Source organism: Pan paniscus, chromosome 2 (assembly GCF_029289425.2).
Source record: "Pan paniscus chromosome 2, NHGRI_mPanPan1-v2.0_pri, whole genome shotgun sequence".
Taxonomy (NCBI): domain Eukaryota; kingdom Metazoa; phylum Chordata; class Mammalia; order Primates; family Hominidae; genus Pan; species Pan paniscus.
Genome location: NC_085926.1, coordinates 149,073,801 through 149,087,331, shown reverse-complemented (window position 1 = coordinate 149,087,331; position 13,531 = coordinate 149,073,801). Strand labels below are relative to the sequence as shown.

The 13,531-nt window shown below is 38.4% G+C and overlaps 1 protein-coding gene across 8 annotated transcripts in view; it reads right to left on the bottom strand.

Moving 5' to 3' along the window:
* MED12L (mediator complex subunit 12L) overlaps positions 1-13,531 on the bottom strand; it is a 349,139-nt gene that overhangs the window by 247,322 nt on the left and 88,286 nt on the right. For all 8 annotated transcript variants that reach the window (XM_055110602.2, XM_055110603.2, XM_057301943.2 and 5 more), the window contains one exon: positions 2,213-2,344. In XM_055110602.2, coding sequence (XP_054966577.1) covers positions 2,213-2,344 — 132 coding nt within the window. The remainder of the gene's footprint in view (positions 1-2,212; positions 2,345-13,531) is intronic.

Genomic DNA, 13,531 nt, shown 5'->3' with positions numbered 1-13,531 from the left:
TCATGAAGTACCTCTAGGGAAGTTATTTAACTTCTATTTTCTTAAAGACAGAACTTACACAGGACCAGAACCTTGTTTTCTATTCTTTGTTATATTCCTTTGATCATTCCCATTTTCATTACTCTTTAATATCAAGATATTAATTATGTTAAGAATATCATTATTTTTCCAATCTATTTTCTCTTTGTGAAGGTCAAATTTTAAAGATGGTGATGTTTAACAAAAAATCAATTATTTTAAATATCTCTGAAAAATACATTTTTAGATATAGATACATTTAGGCTATTAAAATTACAAGGTAATCTATATATGAACCTCTTCTAAAAGTGGAATGTGTATGTTTGTATGTCTGGAATAGAGGCAGGAGAAAAGCAGTGTAAAAAAACACATATGCAATACAGAAGGAGCAATGAAATATTTGGGAAATTTCATTTTAGCTGCTGAAGTTTATGGACTGCAATTCACCACAGAATAGTCCAACTATTCATAATGTATGGAAGAAAAGCAATGAAAGGCTTTTCTTAATTTGCACACTGTTCAATGGGTCATTTAGCTTACACCTTAACATTAATATCTTCAAGCCCCAGTTTCAACAATATGATCTTTTGTTTTTGGTGAATACAACTTTCCTAACAGGAAGAGAAAAATGTCTATAAAATGTTCTTCCTATTTCATTTTTACTAGCTTCACAAGAAGGAGGTGTAATATCAGCAACACAGAGAGCCAGCTAAGGCTCATCCAGTCATGCAACAAATACCTTCTGAGCATCTACTATGCAGTGAGCACTATTCTGTGCCAAGGACACAACACTGAACAAGATGAGTGAGCTTTCTGCTGTCCAGCTCACCTTCTAGAGGGGGAAGGTAGGTATTAAACAATAAGCAGATTAACTAGATAAATGTGCACTGCAACAAGGAAAGTAAAAACAGTGACGTGAGAAAGAGTGCTTGAGGGGTAGAACGCTGTTAACTTTGATCACGTGGTGATGGAAGACCTTCCCCAGGTGCCACATGTTGAGCTAGGAATGCTGGAAAGGAAGGTACACTTCTTGAGATGGGAATGCCAGGAAGAGGCTGGCCACGCAAAGACTGGGGAACAGTCTGCAACCTAGAAGGAACAACAAGAGCAGAGGCCTCAAGGTGACAGTGTGTTTTGTGTATTGAAGGAGTAGAAGTACCAAGGTGAATGGAGCTGTGACCCTGGGGAGAAGGGCACAAGATGAGGTGGAAAAGGTAGCTCAGGAGATGCTGCAAAGGCTACAGTCAGGAGCCACAGAGAGTATCAGTAAGGAGACAATGTGATCTATTTACATTTCGAAAAGATCGGCAGTTGCTGTGTAGAGGAAGCAGAGAGATGAGGTAAGATGCCTCAAAGTTGCCAGGTGAGAGATGACAAGGACCTGGTCAGATGATATACACACATTCCCCATAGCCATCCCTGCTAACAGTCACAGGCAGAAAGGAAGGCCTGCTTAGAAAATTTCCCTCAACAAAAGCTAATGTTGACGAACTTAGTTTTGCTTTTTCCCTTATAATTTACTTCCAAGGCTTTAATTGCTCTCTCTGGGGCCAGAATATAATCTCAAAAGCAATACAAATTGGTATTTATAATATCATAATCATAACTGCCTCAAGAAAGTATATCCAAATCCACTAAAATATGTAGTTGTAAATTTCATAAAAGTTGGTATATCTTATACACATGTGCACATGTATATTGCACATGTGTGTGTATGTTGTGTGTACGCATATTTCAATATAGCAAAGAAATTTCTTTGTTCGAAATCAGATGCTAAAATTGTATTATTTTATCTTTTATTTATTTACTTTTTTAGAGACAGAGTCTCACTCTATCAACCAGGCTAGAGTACAGTGGCACCATCATAAGCTCACTGCAGCCTCAAACTCCTGGGCTCAAGAGATTTTCCTGCCTTCTCCTCCCAAAAACTAGGATTATAACAGGTGTGAGCCATTGTGCCCAGCCTAAAGTTTTATTTGAAAAGATACCATTTTTAAATTAGTCCAGAATATAAATGGCTGCATCAATTTAGAGAGATGCTACTATAAGAATCTTCCTTATGTGAATTTTTACATCCTCCCTTTTTTCCTCAAGAGCAAAAGAATAACATAATGAGGGTAAGAGAAAATGATCTTCCCCCAAACAGTATTTTTACATTACGGCATTCAACAAGCAGAAAGAAAATGGAACCTACCTCTGCCTCAATTTCTGCTTGCCTCTTCTCCAGGAGTTTTGCCACAGCCATGGCCCTGTGCTTGCCAGACCGTTTGCAGCTCACGGCCCATTCACATAACAGCGTCACCACAGCTTCATCGTTGGGCGCAACCTAATGACCAACAGAGAGGGGTACCAGCCACATCAAATGAAACATTCACCCAGCAAGAGGCAGGAAGCAAGCAAGGGAATATCTAACACTTTAAAGCTTTTTTCCATGTTTTATTATAGTAGCTTTAGAAAGCGCTTCCAAAACATTTTTAATTGAAATACAAAAAATAAACCTATACAAGGAAAGAAATCACTCATGCTGAATCTGTGACAATTCCAAAAGAATTAGAGCTTCCCTGTGGATGCCTTCACTTACACAGGGACATAACCTAGTCCCAGCTACCCTCTACAACTCAAATTTCAAAACCAAATAGTAAGGGGAAAAAAACCACCACTGACTGTCAAGAACAGCTGTCACAAAGTCAAAGTACATCACTCTACTGTTGGCACCCTCAGGCCCCCCACTCACTCAATGCCTCATACAATAAATAATTCTGACAAGCCAGGTTATCCAGTGACCCACTCCAACACAAAATTAGAAGGAACAAACCAGAGGGGAGGCTGGAACGCTGGTAAAACACCCGTCCCAATGGAAATAACAAACACGAAAAATGACAGCCCAGCACCAAAACGAACCAACAATTAAGGGCAGACACAGTCAACCAAGGACAGCAGCCGGGTCTAGGTAGGGCTCAGCATGGTGACCAGAACTGTCAGCCACAGTTGTTATGGCCTAGAAATAGGCACCAGCGACTGAGGATGAGAGGATGTTGGGGACCCAAATGACATGAGTCGTGGATAGGGGTGCAGCGAGTGGTGAGCAGGGAGATGGTACTTCTGTGTGATCTGTCCTTTCCTTTTAGAGGATCCACGCCAACCAATAGGACATCAACTACAAGCTTTTAATATGTCCCCATGTGGATAAACATTATGCCAGAAAAACTAGATAATCGCAGCATTAGCACTACAGGCTATGAGGGAAGTTAATACTTTAGAATCCATAAACTCAATTAAGATTACGATATGGCTATGAGCACACTCCATGGAAGAACATACATACATACATGCATGAACTTAGCACATTTTGGAATGTCTGTGCAGTCTGAAAAGCCATCCAAGAATCCCAGAATAAGTATCCCTGATCAGCTGTAGATGCTAGCAAACAATTCAGATCATGAAAATCAGTTTATTCCAAGATTTTTATTCATCATACCCTAAATTTTGTCATTTAAACACATGGTTACTCAAACCAAAGAAATGAGTTACCTGAGGCAGATACCTCAAAGGGAGCTCTGTTTTCCTAATTTAAAACAAGAGAAATAACTCAATTGAAAGAAATGTTTCAACATAACATTTAAAACAGAAAGTAAACTGGGAGGACTTTCTGCCCAGATTCACTCTAACCTATATGAACATAAAAATATAAAAGTCAATCCAGTGAAGGACCACACGCTTATAGGTTTAGAATATTAAAGATAACAAAAAGAGTTACCCTAAAAATACTGCTTTCAGTTTTTATTAATCTAAGCAGTAATATGCATCATATCCACATTTACACAGATTTTTTTTTCTCCTGCATCTTCAAGATTACACTAAAATGTGCTACAAGAAACAGGTGATTTTAAAATTTAAAAATTTCTTTTCCCACTAAAGATTTTATGTGAGATTTAATATCTATGTGAAATTAGGGAGACATATAGAAGAACTATATGTGATCAGTAATGTCTCAACACCTACGTGGGAAAACAGATTTCTTCAGATCTACTGAATGAACTACAACAAACGAGAAGTCAAAACAAATCACATTACCACATCCCTTTTATAAACCAAAACAACAGCTAGTGTGCCCACATCATCTCGGAGAAAACAAACACAAACTCATCACACACGACACTCTGAAGATCAACAAACCAAGCACGGTGTACACACAGCACACACGATTCTGAAAAGGCAGGAGAAAGACAAATCTGATCTGGGCACCCATAATGTGCATGAGCGTTCGGTGCTGCTAGGGATAGGAAGGCACATTTTCTTGCTTAAGAAGCTTACACTCAAGAGATAAGAAGGAAACAGCAAACACAGAGCAGAATAAGAGGCTCTATACACTGCACATCCACAGGGACAATCCAGGGAAGGTTTTATGAGAGGCGTGGTCTTGAACCTTCATATAGTCACACTGTTAACTAGGGTTTTATCCAGAGAGAGGACTACAGGAGATTTTTATTTTCTGCTTTTATCATGCAAAAGAAAAACACTGTTTGTTTTGGGGGAAAAAATGTAAATTGGGCCTTGGAGGAAAAATATCAGATTTTTGATAAATAGAAAAAAAATGTAAAGGACAGAAAAGACCTATCTAAACATAGTGGAAATCATATGCTCTCCTGAAGCCTTGGGGTATAACATCCACCTACACAACTATGTGCTAGGCACTGTGTTCTGCCCTATTTATACATATGATCTCATTTTACCCTTACAGAAACCTGGAAGTAGTTATCCCAACTGTAATGAGAGGCAAGCTAAACCCATGTCTCCAGCCCCAAACTCACCCCTAAGCTACTAAAACCCATCCGCTCCCTGGGCACCTCCACCTGCTGACCACAATCACCTGATCCCAAACTAAGCTCATCTTACCCCTCAAATACATTTCTTGTCCTGTGTACTTTCTCTTAGAAAATGGCATCACCATTCAGGCCAGAAAGCTGAGAGTCCTTCTCTCTCCCCAGCCACATTCTACCTACACTGCAGTTTGAGCCCCTCAGACATGCTAAGCCCACCTCCACCTCGGGCCTCAGTGTTGGCAGCCCCTTCCCTCCAGTGCGTTCCTTACCCCCGAGTTTCACAGAGCAGCCCCTTATCTGCCCTAAAATCTGGAGGATTCAGGCTGACCAGAGGCTCCCTGGCCACCCTTGCAAACGTCATGCTATTTCATTTGCTTAGCAGTGAATGCTGCTATCTGAAAATGTTTTCTTCACTTATTTATAATTTTACTGTCTGCATTCTCTCACTAGTAAACAAGGATTTTAGGTGGGAACATCATGAATAAAGCCACTCAGCAGGCCCACTTACAGAAATCCTATGAATGACAAAAAAAACCTCATTCTAATTTAGGGCAAATACTGGGTTTATCTTATGGCACACATCCAACAGCAGTCTGAACGAATTTTAAAAAGTAAAATAAGGAAGCACTGTTATAACATCTAGAGCATTCACAATAATTTTCAATCAGCTTGCTCTAATCTCTAAATAATGCTCCTGGAGATGCAAAGAAAATAAGCAGAGACATTTTTTCTCTCCTAATTCATATAATCTTCACTCCTTTAGGTGTCTTGTCATCTCAAGCAACTTTAACTTACCTCATTAAAAAAAATAATTTAGCTAAATTAAAATGTTCTTTTTACATTTTCATGTCTTTATTCCACTGAGTTATTATTGCAAGGTCACAATGCTACATAAAATAAGCAAAATTATTCCTTTAAGACTGCCAGAAATGGTTATTACAAATGACAGGCTGGGCATGGTGGTTCACGCCTATAATCCCACACTTCAGGAGGCAAAGGAGGCAGATCACCTGAGGTTAGGAGTTCAAGACCAGCCTGACCAACATAGTGAAACCCCATCTCTACTAAAAATACAAAAATTAGCCAGGTATGGTGGCGCATGCCTGTAGTCCCAGCTACTCAGGAAGCTGAGGCAGGAGAATCACTTGAACCCAGGAAGCCGAGGCTGCAGTGAGCCAAGATGATGCCTCTGCACTCCAGCCTGGGCAGCAGAGTAAGACTCCATCTTAAAAAAAAAAAAAAAAAGACAATGAGCTAAGTACAGTGGCATGCACCTGTAGTCCCAGCTACTGGGGAAGCTAAGGCAGGAGGATTACTTGAGCTCAGGAGGATTACTTGAGCCCAGGAGTTCGAGGCTAGCCTGGGCAACATAGCCAGACCCTGTGTCTTAAAAAAAAAAAAAATGGAAGGAAAGACATGGCAATGATTTCTACATTTATATAAAAGCACTAATGATGAGCTGAAATTACAACTACCAATTTTTATTTTTAAAAAAATAGATTTCACTTTTACATTTCTAAACATGCTTGAGATAAAATACCCACCAGTGACTTTCATTTTACTTAAACTTTTGCATATATTCCAAATTTTAAGCAAACATATATTATTTTTAATACCAAAGAGATAAAATACATATTTAAAAAATATCTATAACATAATATCCTTAGATGCTGATTCCAAATACGAAATAAGCCTAGGATTTTGACAAATCTCCAAATGGCTTTAAAAAAAGATTGCCAGCAAACTTAACCATCGAGAAAATAGAAGTGTTTTTTTTTTTAATCTTTTAAAAGTAAAATCACTTAAGAATTTAAAATCATTTAGGAAAGAATTTTTTTACTAATCATAAAAATGACTTGCAAAGAAAACAATTTACTAGAGAAACTGGTCGATTCTTTGGAAGAAGAATAGGGTAGTTGCTTACATGTTAAACAATGTAGTGAAATAAAGCAAACATTGTATCTATGTGTATACTGTGCACTGAAGAAAATTAAATTTACAAAATGTCCACTGGAATTCCAAGTCTGTGCAGAAGAGTTGGGTCCTTGATAATTTCCTAAAATAGATTCATAAAAATCCAATGAATATGGAAAGGTACACTTGTCTCTCAATGATTTGACTCACCCAATTTAAGTAACTGACACGTCTTCACCTAGAGATGCATAGAAAAGCACACATAAAGAAAAGAGTTCTTTTGAACACATCCAGATGTCACCACTGGGGTTTGGGAGGCAGAATGTGCTAGAAATAGAAAACAGGTTCCAAGAGGAAGTCAATTCACTTCCAAAAGTACCCATTAATGTGCTTTCTTTTTAAGTGCCCATAATACGGTAGGCACGGGGAAACAAAAATTTTAAAGATCTTGTCCCTATCCTCAAAATGCTCACCTTCTAGAGAGAAACGTCTAAAAGGCAAGTAATCATAAAGTAACACGACATTTCTAGAGTGGAGGAATAAGTAAGTCTAGCCTTCCACCCCTTCGGTATCTCCTGGGAGGGGAGCATACATCTGTCCCAACTTACTGACATCTGAGATCTCAACCTGAAGAAATTCCTGTGGACTACCTGCTGCGGTTGTAGTCCCAATTTCTGATTTTTAGAAATTAAGTGAATTAAGAAACCCAGAAATTAAAACCTTGAGGAAAATGCTGCTGAAAAGACTGAGCTTTTAAAAAATAGAAAATTTCAGCACAAAAATTTTCTTGTCCTTTTATCAATTATGCCTATAAAAAGTTATGCATTTCAAAATCTTATATTTAACCAATAAATATTTTCCAATACTAGCTAGATACCAAGAATGCAATGCCCACTATTTCTTAAATATCATAAAACCTGCCAAGTGATGCCATCCTTTCCTTAGGATATTTAGAGTGGTGGGAATAAAGGAATAGACAGCTTCTGCGCCTACTTTAAAAGAAATGATATTATCAAAGAAGTTTTACAATGACTTATACTAACTTCTCAGAGAGAATGTCTTCAGCAATGGAACTATGAAAATTTTTGGTTTGTTTTTATTTCCATTTTTTCTGCAGGCTAATGGGCCAGATTTCAATGTCTGATTAAAGACATACAGATAAGGGCAGATGGCAGAGGCTTCCAATGGAACACAGGAAAAGGAAGGTCAATGGTGCATGACCAGCAGTAAATCCCAAGTCCTATCCAAGAGGGGTCGTTCTCAGCCCTCAGACAGTGTCTCTCACCATGCTTTCCTTCTTCCAGGAGCAGTACCCCTACTGCTCCTTCCCCTTCGTGGGGTAATTACAGTACCCCATCCTCTCAGCTCTATTGTTATAGTCTGCATTTGGAGCTGTGAGAGGCAGTGAAAATTTCAGGCAATTCTTTGGACATAAGAAAAACAAAATTCACTCCATCAGGTACTCATTAGGTGCAATGTCCTGTAAAACATTTCAGATGCCAAAGGTCTAGACCAGCCCTGACCAAATAAAGTATATGTTTCTCTTATGATTAACCCCCCGCCCTTTTTTTTTCAGTCTGGCTCTGTCACCCAGGCTAGAGTACAGTTGTACAATCTCGGCTCACTGCAAGCTCTGCCTCTTGGGTTCAAGCGATTCTCCTGCCTCAGCCTCCAAAGTAGTTGGGGTTACAGGTGGGTGCCAACTCGCCTGGCTAATTTTTGTACTTTTAGTAGAGATGGGGTTTCACCATGTTGGCCAGACTGGTCTAGATCTCCTGACCTCAGGTGGTCCGCTCACCTCAGCCTCCCAAAGTGCTGGCATTACCAGTATGAGCCACCACGCCCAGCCAAAAACTCATTTTTAGAATAGGTTTTCTACAGTATTTATTGCTTATTCTAGTCATGGACTAAAGTCATAAGACTGATAGCAGACACAATAAAAATAAAAAATTGAAAGTCTTAATGTTACATGTAAATCTTTTCAGTTGCTTCTAATGAAAATTTAATATAAAATAACTTGCAGATTAAGTTATGGGTTTAATCACACTGAAAATCAATAATGATGATAGATTACCAAATTTACAGGTAGTAGTAATAAAGATAATTAACATGTACTGAGTGCCTACCCAATTTACAGTCAGACATTGCAATAAATGTGTTTCAGGAATTCTTTCTCTCAATCTTTACAACCTATAAGCTGGTTATATTATCCCCAGTTTACAAATAAGGAAACTGCAAGGCACAGAGATGGCAAATAACTTGTCCAAGGTCACTCAGCTAAGTAATGGAGCTCTTCCCACAACATAACTCGTGGAAATGAACCAAACAGGTAAAGCAAAACCTGTGTGTCAAAAGAACCTGGGTAGGTAACTCTGTCCTTCCCTCCAGCGTACACAATACACAATGGCCTTTTGTGTGAGCCCCCAGCACCTCTGGCTTCTCCTGACTCCACCCTCCTCAATGCTTACACAGCCTCAGAGTATTCTGCTCCCTTGAGCTGGAATATTTACTCCTATGTAACATGCACATTTCACAACACAGCTTTGGGGCTATTAGATTTCCAGCTATTGGCTTTAAATATACATTAGGAAGGCTCAGGTACCACCCTGGAGGTGCACCACTGAGAATAACCAAAAGGAAGTACTTCATTCCAAACACTACAAAGGAGGGTTCAGGTCTTCATGGGGCAGAAACAGGCAGCTTTTCATATTGGCACTTTCTTTTTTTTTTTTTTTTTGACACAAAGTCTCATTCTGTTGCCCAGGCTGGAGTGTAGTGGCACAACCTCAGCTCACTGCAACCTCCACCTTCCAGGTTCAAGCCATTCTTGTGGCACTTTCTAACGAATAGTAAGAAGTTGAACAATGTAAGCGTGCCTCCCTAGCTTTAAATAACAGGTGAATGAGATACATAAGAACAAGAGGTAGGCTTGAGGGGAGAGAATAATTGAACCCTGGCATATAAAGTTAAAGTCAAAGAAAAAATAACAAACTATAGGCCCAGCCCTGGCATAAATTAAAACAGGTAATCATGGCAATAATATTATTAACAGTTTTAAATTTCCAACTACAGGTAGTAGCAGTAATTAAAAAATATTTATTGGCCAGGTGCAGTGGCTCATGCCTGTAATCCCAACACTTTGGGAAGCCGAGCAGGAACAATGGCTTGAGGCCAGGAGTTCAAGATCAGCCTGGGCAATGTAGTGACACCCCATTTAAAATAAATAATAAAAAAAAAAAGGCATGGTAGTGTACATCTGTAGTCCCAGCTACTCAGGAGGCTGAGATGGGAAGAGAGCTTGAGCCTAGAAGTTCAAGTCTACAGTGAGATATGATTGTAGGCGACAGTGAGACCCTGTCTCAAAAACAAAAATTATTGAGCAAGTACTGGAAATTTTACACACATCATCTCTAATCTTAATAAACTTGAAAGCAGGTATTGCTATTCCCATTTCAAAGATAAGAAAACTGAGGTTCAAAGAAGTTAAGATGGTCATGGGCACAGAACTAGAAAACAGCACTAGGCTGTCCTAATTCCAAAGCCCCCATACATTCTGCTATACCATGCTGCTGCTCACATCACGGGTAAATCAAGATTACTTATAAAAGGAGGATCACCGTTACATGTAAGTCTCCTGAGTGGCTCACAAGGCCCAGGATCCCTGCTGCCCAGCACCACTCCGGCCAGCCATTGCCACCCTCTGTTCCAGCCCTGACTTCTGCCTCTCTAGGGACAAGCTGGACTTCTAATCTAATTGATACACAGAAAATAAAACCACAGGAGTGAATTACCAAAGACTTTATTCTGTTTCCAGATGCTCATATGATATCACCTAGAGCACAATCCCATTTATTCTGCCTCTAACACATGCTAGACTTACTGTCATTTTCACGGTTTTATTTTCAGCACCTTCCACGGTGCCTGGTGTAGAGTAGGTTCGACTGTTTTTAAATCAAAGAGTAAAAGTAATACACTGTGTGACATTAAACCAAAGGAATAAACAAGGTAGATGGGGAGAAAGTTTACAGATGCACTTAATTAATATGATAAGTAACTGACTCAATTCCGCAGTTGACTAAGTGTGACACACTAGAAGCATTCCCATTCCTCATTTAATAAGTTCAGGCTGCTGGCCTCAACACTATCACTTAGCATCATTTTGAAAGTGTTAACCAATGAGAAGAGACAGGAATAAATATCTGAAAGGATATGGCAATGTGTCACTACAGTTTGCATAAAAGGATTATGCCCCACCCCCACCCCCCACCAACCCAGATAATTAACTGGAAAACTTTATTAGAAGTAATAAAAGAGTGGAGCACCATGACCAGAAAAAAATAAACAAGGAAAAAATGATGAACAATATTAAGCAGTAAAAGAAAAAAAATCCTGTAGAATATTATGCATAGAGCAATTTCATTTATGTCCTCCAACCTTTATAGTTAAGTGTTCATATATGTTTATGAAAGTTTCCATACTTATATTTCCAAAAGATATTTGAAACGTATTTTTTCCCTAGGCAAGTAATGGACCTCTTGCCACAACATAACTCTTGAAAGTGAACCAAATATGGACCAAAATTAACAGTGATTACTGCTGGTATATATGTTTGTTATACAGTATGCCCTGTTCTCATGTTTTAATGACAATCCTATCATTTTACAGTTGAGCAAACTAAAGTCTAAAGGTTAAATAACTGTCAAATGTCTCAAAGCTACTAGGTCAAATCTGAGTCCAACTCAAGCTATCAGCCTCCACAGAGAGGGCTCTTATGCCAAAATACCTCCTGTCTGGGCAGCGGAGTGGGACAGGTGTCCACACTGTGGGCTGAACGAAACTTAATATCAAGAATGTACTCCTGTATTATATATATAACTATCACAAGAAGAAACTTCTACAATGACAGCAAACAAGAGAAAATGAATGGACACAAAATTCAAAAATCAATAAGGTCCTTCAAATAACAGCATTGTTTATCTGGTCTCATGAACTTGGGGCATATCTACAGTGGCAAAATAGTAAAAGTATTAATTATGTAGCAAATAATCATAATTAATGATGTTATCTTCATCTATAATAAAGGTATCTCAAATGTGAAGAAAGGTTTTCAACATCGGGGGATTTGCCACATTCTTCTTTCTCAGGGAAGAGCAGGCACAAATCTGAAAGATTAGGCCTAATTCCGTAATTCAGTAATTCAATGTATTCAGCAATTCAATAACCTAATAGTTGTAGAAGCTAACCACAGGTCTTCTATCCCTCAACAAATAAAGAAGGTAAAATAACTGACAACTACATCTGAGAGGCAGGCTTCCTTTAGAAATTAGGAGGTACATGGTGAGATCTTTTGCCAGTTTAAAATAAGAAATTTCTTAATATATTACCTAGGTTATATAACACCATAAAAAGGAGTGGGGGAAAAAAATCAATGACTTATTACTATCAGCAACAGCTAACTAAAAAGAGTTGAAACGTTTTTTAAAATTAAAAATAAAAGGACGTAAGATACTGAATAAAGCTCTTAACAGCTCTTTAATCTTAGACTAAAAGGACATGTTTATAAATGAAATCAATCACTTAGTCAAGGTCAAACAAAATGGTCAAATTTGGAGAAGATATTATTCATATTACAGCACCAATAAATAATATGGAATAATATGTAGTGTAGTTATATTAGCAAGTCATATAGTTTGCAAGCTGAGGCATACTGTGAGGAGCTGGATGAACTGCAAGTCACAGAAGTAAAAAAGTTGGTCTTAACTGCTAATAGAACATAACCTTGCTGTACCTGGTCACAGTCACCAATATAAGATAATAGGCCTAACACTGTTAACCATAAATTCACAAGGTCTATTACATAAGCATAAATGGTATTCATTTTTTATAATCTTTATACATATAAACATTTCCAAGCCTGGCATGGTGGCCCAGACATGGTCACCTGTAATCCCAGCAACTCAGGAGGATCACTTGAGCCCAGGAGTTCAAGACCAGCCTGAGGAATATAGTGAGACCTTATCTTTAATTAGCCGGGTGTGTGGCGTGTGCCTGCAGTCCCAGCTACTCGGCTGGGGATCACATGAGCCCAGGAGTTCAAGGCTGCAATCAGCTGTGATCGCACCACCGCACTCCAGCCTGGGCAACAGAGCAAGACCCTGTCTCTTACAAGAAAAATTAAAATAAAAAAATTTAAAAAAATATTTTGCATATATACATTTCCAAAAGATATTTGAGGTGGCTGATTTCTGACTGAGAAAGGGACAAGTTTTCCTAACTTCACATCCTTAAAATCAATGTTGATAGTCTTTAGGTCTTGTGACATCAGATAAACCAAACATATACCATGGAAGCAAAAGCAACTTCCTTTTTGTAAAGCAGTAGTTAAAAACAGAAGAGATGTAATTCTGCGAGGAAACAAGATAGATAAGACAATCCTCTCTGAGTATTTAAATCAACTAATTTTTTACTTAGGTTTGTCATTTATTTGCACTTTAACAAAAAATGATTCTTCTAATCCTCAGCCAACGTTTAAGTAATACAAATGAAAAAAATAGAGGAGTTGTGAGAAATACATAATTGCATAACAGAAAGTCATACAGGGGCTGATCCATAATTTCAAAGTAAAATCTCTCCAAAAGTCCTTAACAAGTACATGTCTCTCATATTTAAAATACAGACTGAGCATCCCTATCTGAAAATACAAAATCTGAAATGCTCCAAAATCCAAAATGTTTTGAAGACCAACCTGATGCGCAAAGGAAATGCTCACTGGAGTA